Genomic DNA, 10,386 nt, shown 5'->3' with positions numbered 1-10,386 from the left:
GTCTCACGAAAAACTATTGGTCTCACATGATCCCAAGTCTATATATATATATATATATATATATATATATATATATATATATGAGAGCTGTAGAATTTGTAAGATCCATGAGATCTAATATGAATCATTCATTTAAGATAATTATGTTATTTATTAAATTAATATAAAAGGTACAGTAAAAATACAACTCATAAAACATTTAGTTAACTTTATTCCATTTCCCCCAAAATAAGAAATTCATAATTCCCATAAATAGAAAACCAATAACTCCCTCCTAAAAGAATTAATTAATTGTTAATAATGTGTATCCATCGGCAATCCGCCAGTAAAACCCATCAGCAGTGAAAGGTACTGACGCAAAAGGATAGGCCAGTGATTGAATTTACCAACGGATAACCGGCGATGGGTCCATCACCGATGAAAATCGATTGTTGACACATCAAGGAAGTGTGGAAGGATCAACAAGAGTCAAAACCTTTTAAGATAACGAGCCCACCAACATAGCACTCGGAAAATTAAGAGAATAACTCTTAAACCAGAGATAAAACAATAAACCCTATTTATAAACTAAACTAACTAAGGGGTCGTTTACCAAACACTTATCCGGTAAGCGCTTACCGAGAAAATTTAACACTGTCATTGACTTATCGGGTAAGATTTTAGTCCATCAAAACGGTATCGTATGAAACAATTTACCCGGTAAGCGCTTACCGTGGTAAGATTCTTGTTCCTTGTCTCGCTCTTACTGAGTATAATTTTTTGGTCCTTACCATATTCATCCGGTAAGGTAATGTGACTTGGTGTTCACTTACTCGAGTAAGCGTTTGGTAAACGGCCCCTAAGAGATAACTACGGAATCTGAATCTAAACTAAATTTAATCTAACTATGAAGAAAATAATGAACATGAAAATCAACATCAACATCAACATCATGAACTAGATAATTAGGATCCTCTATGTATTAGACATCTTCACTTGAAAAGAACTCGACCTTGAAAATCAACATCATCTGATTTTTTATGGAACACTAAATCATATAACATTTTTGTCTTCAATACATTCATATCCATAAATCGACCTTCAAAATTAAAACGGTTTCACGTTCCATAAGATATCGTTGTAGTCGCTCCCGTTTTTAAGCTTGAAATGGTTGAAGACTAAGAAAACGTATTCGAACCATTTGTCAAAATAGCGCGGTTGGAGTCTCGGGTGCTAGCATAATGAAATCATCACCTTCCGGATCACCTTTCTTGATTTTTTGTTACAAGGGTTCAGGTGGCTTGGGAATGTGTTGAGCCGGATGAATTTTGGTTTCTTTGATAGCTAGTCCAAAATCCTTTGGGCCTTGGTAAATACTTCTTGTTGTGGCTCGGTCATGACGGAGAGAGAGGATTATACGTTGACCTTGTCCAGCAAGACTTCGTCTTTTTTGGGTGGTTTTTTCGGAACGGGTGGTTGTTTGACTAGGAAAGAAACTAAATCCATAATGTTGGTTGTAGTGTTGTCGTGCGGAACCTTGACCGGTACCTTGCCTCTATCTCTTTCTCCGACGGTTGTCGTTGTTAGAGTTAGGATGGAGTTTGTGGACATCCGCTGTCAGATTAGCGACTGTTGTGGTTAAGGCTACCTTCATCTCTGTTATGTCTGTTTCGGTAGGATTGGATCTACGATGACACAGACAACCACTTTATGGTTATATCGTTAGGGAAAAATGTGTTTTTGAAGAATGTCACCATATCATTTCGTCGGGTACCACCATATAGTTTTTGAAACTAAAATTTAAGCATAAAACCTTGATGGCGGAGATAGTTAATGCTTCTATCTTTGTACAAAAGGCTCGGGTTTCAGCCTCACTGATGTTAAATTTGTTAATTTTTTGCATACATTTTGGTGTCTTTATAAAAATGATCTTGGTAAAAAAAATATCACCTAATACCGAGTAAGGGCCTCCTACCATATAACAAGTAACTAAACAAGGGGACATTAGGCGTAGAAAAACGCTTACTAACAATCTTACTACGCCATTTTATAGGTTGAGAACCTTACTCGATGAAATAAGTGAATGTGATAACTCTTACCCAATAAACGTTTACCCACCCGATTGGCCGCAGGAACAAATACAAAGAATCATTTAAACCTTATGAACTAACTAAATAATTTGACCAAAGTAATTCTAAAAACTGTGACTTCTCAGATATTCTAAGTGAAATATTTGAATTTATATATTTACGTTTTACCCACCAAAATATAACAAAAAGAACAACATAAAAAAACTAGCTGCAACTTCAACTATGTATCCATGGGACTCTGTTCTAAACTTTCGGGTCACATGGATAACGAAAGGCTATACATCACATATAAGCACTCGTTCCTCGATGCTAACACGACAAATGGGGCACTTTTTACACTTCTCAGAGCATATACTGCACGGACAAAGGTTGAAACAAATCAGGATGACAATATATACGATATAGACAATAGACGGTGTGTTTAGTACACGATGTTTGGACGGTTTTAGGGTTTTAACTAAATATAGGTAGTTTAGTAATTTATCAAATCTTGTCTGATGTTCTTAATTTTCGTTCCACCTATTTTAGTGGGACAGAATAAATGTATATTTTTCCCACATGGTAGGCTAAATGCACCTCTATCTAGTAATTTTCTCCAGACATCAACATCAAAACTCACTTTTAAACATCCTCAATACATGATTTGACCTGATTTTGACATTAAAAGAATGCAAATAGCAATCTCCTTTTCCCACTCAGGTCTGTCCTGTCCAAAGTCTTAAAGTTGGGACAAAGTATTTGTACTGTCATGTCCCATCATGTCCTGCATACCAAACACACGCTAAAAGAGCAATAGGGGTACCTGCAAAGGACCCGATGCCGACAAGGGAGGAGTACTAAGCTCATCTCTCTTTCAAAACAGACCCTGCATAGAATTTTTTCCTGGCAGAATGTGTGTTCAAATCAGGTTCAAATTGCAACGAGAATCACAAGTTGTTCGCTAATTGTAGTTTCTCCTGCCATCCCTTGTATTCTCAAGATTTCTTTGATGATTAGTCATACTAGATCAAGTGTATAGTAGTGATCTTTATTTGAAATGGAATTACAACACTTCCCTTCTTAGCGATATTCCACGAAACTTTGTAATGTTTCCTTTTTTAGAAAGATAACAAGTGAGAATTACTTCCTCCATCCATATTAACTGTCCACATTTCTATTTAAGTTTGTCCCAAAATAAGTATCAACGTTCAAAAGTAAGTGTCTACTTTTCAGTTCTACCCTTGATTATGAGATGGAGAAATTCATTACACCCTCTATTATTAAGGTTTAAATTGTCATTTAGTTAATTAAAAAATCGTAATAATTACACATTTCTAAAACTAAGTGTTTTTTTCATTGTGGACATTTATTTTGGGACGGAGGAAGTATCTATTTGTTCATGAACAATGCTACAAATAAATTAATGGAGTTGATGTGGGTGCTCAAAATTCCTAATTTGTCATTATATTATTAGATATTTGACAAATAGCCAAACAATTTACTTTCACCATATAATTGGTCAAACAATGTAATTCTCATGGACAATAAGTTCAAACTAGCAAAAGCCTTTTTCTAAATGTATAAACTTGTGTCCAACTATCATCTCCCCTCCACCAAAATACAAAAAATACTCCGTAGGTCCCAAAATAAGTGTCAAGTTTCAAAAATAAATTACTAAATTTCCAAATCTACCCTTAATTAATGCACAATATGTAAGAGAAGATAAAATAGATAAATTAATCAAGAGTAAAGTTGTCACTTGGTTAACTAAAAAGTGTAATAATTATGCATGTTCAAAACTGTGTACCATTTCTATTATGGACACTTATTTTGGGACGGAGGGAGTAAAGCATGTAATGAGCAACCAATGACCAACCTAACGATTACTCATGTCTTCGGTCCAACACAAAGTTCTGAGACCAGTAATCTCTCAAGAATTAGTGACACTGAGAGTGTCGAATGAATATAAATCAATAATATAGGTCAGCGATTAAAACAGAAGCACGGTCCAGAAATTCTTACATTTTGAAGTCTTTCGTACTCCTGTTGACTGACTTTTGTGATCTCGGTTTGCTCAGCAAGAGCAGCCTGAAGTCTCCAAACCTGATAGGGTAAATAAAGATTAAATTTATTAATCTCAAATTATCATGCCCATTTGTTATGGTAAGAGGCAAACACAGTGTATGAAGGTTTTCCGGCAAAATTTTGGATGCACATTACCTCCTTAGCAAGATCCTTCTTGGGCATCTTCTTTACTACTTCAGGTGGATATCCACAGAAAGTGTTATACCTGCGCAGATACAAACATATAAAAACAGTGAAATCATAACCACCCCCACCACCTGTGATTGTGCAACAACAGCAGCAAAAATTGCTACTTACAGGTGTTCTTCAGTGATTTCTGTCTTCCCCCCAGAGGCAGAGCTAGAATTTTAATTTGGGGGGACTAGATGATATCAAAAGAAATGTACTCAGTTTGTTACTCAATTCATAGCTAAAGTGATAAACATGACATTATAAAAATCTGTGACTTAAAAATCTTGATCTTATATGTAAAAACTTTGTATAATGATATCAATGTTGATTTAGTTTACTAGGATATTTGATTTTATAATGTTTTCTATAAAACATTTGTAAAAGAAAAAATACAAAAATATTTGTAAATGAAAAAAAAAACATTGTTGACAATATAACCATCAAATATGAAATTATGCATATATACATGTTATAATTAATCATAGAAGTATGAAATTAATTAAAAAAAATAAGAAAAAGAAACTAGGAGATTGGAATTAATTATTTAAAGAAATTTGAGATTAATTAAATAAAAAGGGAAAAAAGGTAAGAATAGGAAGCTAGGAGATTCTGGATAATCAATTCCTAGCAAATGGATTGAACCACTAGTACTACTAAAGATTACCCAAATGGAAGAGTTGTGGGTGGCTCAACACCACCATGCCCCCCTACCGTCTCTGCCCCTGCTTCCCCCCATCCCCAAATCAGTGTCAAGTTGCCGTTTTTCATCACCATACTAAAAAACACCATCGGCTTTTCAAGTTTTTAATGTTTATATATTTGATTATGTTGAGAAGGTACAGATTTGGGAGATTGTAAAAGATCTTCTATTTAAGTGTCGACTGATTTGAGTTTCTTGGCTTTGATCACAGCAGATTGAAGGCTTCCACAAAGAGAAGGCCTAAAAATTTATATGCACACTTGACAAACCCAAACGGCAAAGTGAATGATGTTACAATTTGGCTGAATCAATTCATCCACTAAAAACAAAAAGAAAAACATTAGATAAGTCCAATCATGTCCATTCGGCAGAGGTGAGACCTACTATGATTTAACGGGCAATACATTAGACCACTAAAAACAATATGCACACGAAGTGAGTAGACTAGTGCAGAAGAAATGCCATGTTGGTTTTTTATTGTTGTGCTCAATGAAATAAAATAATTACTTCACATCTATCAAGTAAAAACAAGGGATGGATGTTCTGAAGAATACAATAAGGTAAGCTACAAGAGATAATGGCACTCACCCTGAAGCCCCATCATGGTAAACTCGTGCCTGTTCTTCTCGACTTTCTTCATCAATCGACCACCAACCAAGCAACCTATGCATAAAAATTAGAGTAAAAAGAATGTTGAACTTCAGCTAAGATATTTGCCCACACTTTATCAATTCTTCTGATGCCACTTGGTTTACCTAGAGCCATGGTACAAAAACCCAAAGCAGTCATGAACCCTAGCAGAAAAGAAAAAGTATCTCCCCGTGCCAGCCCCAGTACGGAGTAAGATGATAATTTTCTCCACCGATGTAGATGCAGAAAAGAGAACTCCTGCTCCTTGCAGTAGAAGTAAAGGAGAGAAGACAATGGGAAGAGGGATAAAACTTGCAGCGGCAGGTTTTTTCTGAAACTTGAAAGAACCATAATGTAAATTTAACTTTAAGAACACCACATCCTAAAATAGCTAGATGCTCATACAGTTTAACATACCTCTAAGTGCATACAAAGCATGACTTGAAATGCGATAATGGGAATTTTCGTGATGTGACCACCGATGTCTTGCAGACCGCATGTCCTATCTTCAGAGATATCATTTGATGAAACCACTAAGCCACTATTCCAGTCAAGATATCTAATAGTCGTGGATGATGAGCTTGCTTCAGGTGTTTGAGAATTTCTGCGAATCGCTGGATTAGACCACTTCGTGCAAACAAGAAAGGCAAAGCACTCGGCAATTCTGTACCATGAATTCAACAAGTTAAAGCAACTAAAAGGGTATTAGAAACAAGATGGAAATACTGCTGACATGAGGGGGATAATACCCAAAATTTATGAACAGGTCCCACCAGCCTAAAGCACCTATATTACCTGCTAAATGGAAGTGATTAGAAATAGATATGGTGTAGATTGTCACTAGTTATGATTGATCCCATAAGCATATATAAAGTGCATTATTTCTCAAGCCAGTAAAAGTTATTTGAAGCATGATGCGGAAGTTTCACAAGCATAATCAAGCATGACACGACAAACAAGTCATTAGATCAGATTACACTTGCACATGTCAAAAAGGAGGCAGAGCACCAGTAATTGGCATGTAAAAGAGAAAGTCGGATGGCAAGCAAAAAATCAAGATTTATACATTGAAAGTGATTAGCGATATACCATCTATATATACCAAGTAAACCCCAATAATATATGCTTGCAACATGTAAGAGCAAAATCCCAAATAATCAATAAATAAGCAGTCATACACCAAAAATATACCAAGCATGTTGATATATGTTAAGAAACCTAACACAGTATGCATAGCATTAATGACCTCCTTCCTTTCCCAAATATGAAAAAGAAATGTTGCATAAGTAAAATGATGGCAATTATAAACCAAAATCACAAATAAATGTTCTGATCATATGTCAGTGGAAAACAGAAACATATATATTGGGCAGTAAAATATAGTCATTTGAGGAGAATATTACCACATAGCTTCAGTAGGGTGAACAAGGTAGCAGCAATGAAGAAGATCATGGAAATAGAAACCCAGAAATGCTGGAACGAAAAAAATTGAATGGCCAGTTAGTAGCAGTTATTTCTGTAAGTTGGAGCAAGATTCATGCTAACAAAAAATTTCATCATAAGAACAATGCACAGTTGCTGTTTTCTTGTTTCTTTAGCACATTTAATGTAATTTTTGAAGGTGGTAGCAGCACTGTGACTACAAATGACAAGAAAATTTTACAGTTGCAATTCCAGAAGAACGGAGTCAGAATACTGACAGAAAATCTAAATTCTTTGTGTCATAAATCAAACATGAGATGGTCAGAATCAGCATTATTTGGCCTGTGAATCATGACATAGCAGGAACAATCTGGCACTGGTCTGCCCAGATTTTTGTCCCATGCAAGATTTTGTAATTAGTTCTATTGATATTTTACGGAGCACATTCAAATTTCTCATTATGCTCGTTTTCATGAGCATTCAGCATATGGCAATTTATTGTTGCAACAAGTTCAGTTGGGAGCTACTGGTATAGATTTTTTTCTTTTAAACCTGTTGGCAAACTCATTCATCATTATTAATCACGAATACACAACAACAGCAAACATTTTATGCCAAACTAGTTGGGACAGGATAAAAATGGAACCAAAAGAAACTATAAAGTACTGGTAGCCAAAATAAATTCCTCCAACTTTCTATCAATGTGAACTAATTTCGTACATTCTGTTCATGCTCTTGGCTACTTTCCTATGTCAATCTGGTTCGACCTCTACCTCTCCTAATGACCTCCTCATGGTGCAAGCCTACAATTCTAACTGGTGCACTAAAAGATCTACAATTGGAGATGGTCAAACCACCTCAAACATTGTTTCATCAACTTCTCCTGAACCATAACTTCCACTCCATCCTTGTCTCTAATCACATCCCTCTTCACGTAGCCACATATACCTTGTATACATGTTGTCTTTTGGTGCCCATATCATGCCTTGGAAATCACGGTGATTTAAGAGATTGAATGCTCCCCTAGTGACGTGTTTCTCTAAATTTCACCAGGTAAATTTTCTCTATTCAAAATTAGTGTAATTCTTAGCAACCGTCAATCAGATTGTATAAGATTTAAACTATGGATTGCAGTAGTACGATATACCAGCCCATCCTCTCCTAGAAGATATTATTTAATTTGGAAGAAGCAAAAATTCATGAAATGCAGCAATCATGCTCTTCTCTAGCTGATAACTTAATTAACAACAATTCTAGACATCTTTTGAAGCATTTGAAAGAAAGCTTCTATGTATTATAAGCATCCAAATGAGAGTATTACGCCAAAATAGAGAGGTCAGAAGATGGTATCCCAACTAAAAAGAAAACGGAAAATTTTGTTGATTATGTTCCATGCATTAAAATTTTCCACCCAAAGAAACTTGAAAAGAGTTATTTCTACCATCGATATCCTAGAAGTCCCACATGATCTTTTAAAGCACACGAATAAGAAAACAAATTTGTGAAAGAGTTTGAATTGTAAGTAACTGTTAACCTCTCAAGATAACAGGCACTTCCATTAAAATAAACGAACGGAAAAGTAGGCAGCCATGCATGTTTTCCCGTTAACTAAACTTACAGGAAGTGTCTCCCATATTGCATCGTCACTCAAATGTTCTTCATCTCCCGGTAGCAAAGCCTTGCACATTCTATACACAATATAAGGAGTTCAACATGTTACATATTAGCAAAAATCAGCCACGATACCCTAATAACACAATTTTATGAATTAGACATGGTTGTTAAGATCATATGAGCAACAAAGAGATTCAAATGCAATGTCTCCATCCTAATTCTCATTACAGTCCTCGTCACTATTGACAGAGAACTACCATAAGATTGCTATCTCTAAAGTAAGCAAAACCATAAATAGCTTGCCAACCAATAGATGCAATAATATCATGTATTTTATTTTCCCTGAATAACAATTGGTGATTAAATTATAAATTAGCACTACAACTCGATTAAAACCCACAAGTACTAATAACCTCATTCCATTTCGACCGACTCACACATAAGATTTCTTACAGTTTTGGTACAAAAATGATTGATGCCAAAGAAACAATTGATCAAAATAGCCGCAAGAAATATCAGATTCCTAGGCACACGCAAATGTCATTTCCTTGTATTACTTCTCTAAAATGCAGTCTGTAACTTCAAGAAAGGTTTCATTCTTACATACACACAAACACACACTTTTAAAGGAGAACTCCACCTATTTAGACTTTTTATGGCCTATCTCCTATGAAATGAAACTCCACATATTTGTCTTTTTAGAAGGCATGTCAATTTATACACAAGTGCACACAACAACTACCCATTAACCTATGGAGTGAATCCTTGAGTTTCTAAAAGCTTAGTGATCCTTAGCTAAAACGAGAAGTTGAGGAGTAATTTTGATATAACTGAATTCTATGCATATAGGAATCACAGCTTTAAGATCCTGCGCACAGCATGAGAGATTTAATGAGTAAAAATATGACCAGCATTACTCAATCTCTTCCTCAAAAACAGAAGAAACACAAGAGAAGTCAAATTAAATGCATTTATGCAACGATAGAACTAGAAAACGGTATCAAGTTTGGTAGATGGTCACCAACAAACAGAACAAGCACTACTAAAAGATCTAACAAGAAAACCACCTGACATTGTCAACAAGAATTGTAATTTCAAACGCCAACAAAGGAAGAAAGACAATCTTCAAGTTTACGGCAGGAACTTGCATAACTGCGCAAAAGAATCAATAAGCTCTTAGAACCTTGAACAACACATAACAAAGGCAACCTTCTGTTTTTTCAGATTATCTCACAGCAACTAAATTATATGGCTAAACAAACTGCAAGCCTTTTCGAAGTATAATGAGAATTTGATTATAGAACAACTTAGATACCAGATCACTATGAAAGGATTGATTCGTGAAATTCAGTAATGTAAGGAAATGAAATAAATATGTTCAGTACCATAGACACTCTCCAGAAAGATACAAAGAAGCAGTTCAAATGCAACAAGCAAAGGCATGCCTACAATTGCATGACACGGTACCCACTGCACAAAGAGAGAGAGAGAGAGTATAATATCCGTGTTTTTGTTAACTCGTACAAATTGGGTTAAGAGAATTTTGGTAGAATTATGCATGATATATTTGTACCCTATGCTTAACTAATTTGTACCCTAGACTAGTTTTACGTCAAAAATATGTTTATACCTATATTGACGTAAAGTTGGAATTTAACTTGAAGGGTAAAAACCGTCAAATAGTTAAACTTTATATATATATATATATATATATAT

General features: G+C 35.1%; 1 protein-coding gene across 10 annotated transcripts in view; it reads right to left on the bottom strand.

Annotated features, from left to right (window-relative positions):
* Positions 1 to 2,118: 2,118 nt before the first annotated feature.
* LOC112511182 overlaps positions 2,119 to 10,386 on the bottom strand; it is an 11,660-nt gene continuing 3,392 nt past the window's right edge. For 4 of the 10 annotated variants that reach the window (XM_025116681.1, XM_025116689.1, XM_025116690.1 and 1 more), the window contains 12 exons: positions 10,056 to 10,140; positions 9,738 to 9,822; positions 8,675 to 8,744; positions 7,038 to 7,107; positions 6,384 to 6,432; positions 6,052 to 6,298; positions 5,760 to 5,971; positions 5,593 to 5,667; positions 4,269 to 4,338; positions 4,071 to 4,151; positions 2,872 to 2,951; positions 2,119 to 2,423 (listed from right to left, as the gene is read on the bottom strand). In XM_025116681.1, coding sequence (XP_024972449.1) covers positions 2,345 to 2,423; positions 2,872 to 2,951; positions 4,071 to 4,151; positions 4,269 to 4,338; positions 5,593 to 5,667; positions 5,760 to 5,971; positions 6,052 to 6,298; positions 6,384 to 6,432; positions 7,038 to 7,107; positions 8,675 to 8,744; positions 9,738 to 9,822; positions 10,056 to 10,140 — 1,203 coding nt within the window. In that variant the 3' untranslated portion in view covers positions 2,119 to 2,344. The other 6 variants (XM_025116687.1, XM_025116688.1, XM_025116683.1 and 3 more) reach the window with 5 other exon arrangements.

The sequence above is a fragment of the Cynara cardunculus genome, assembly GCF_001531365.2.
Source record: "Cynara cardunculus var. scolymus isolate 2C chromosome LG 4, CcrdV1, whole genome shotgun sequence".
Classification (NCBI taxonomy): domain Eukaryota; kingdom Viridiplantae; phylum Streptophyta; class Magnoliopsida; order Asterales; family Asteraceae; genus Cynara; species Cynara cardunculus.
Note: the sequence above shows the minus strand (reverse complement) of the source record. Positions and strands in the feature narration are given on the sequence as shown.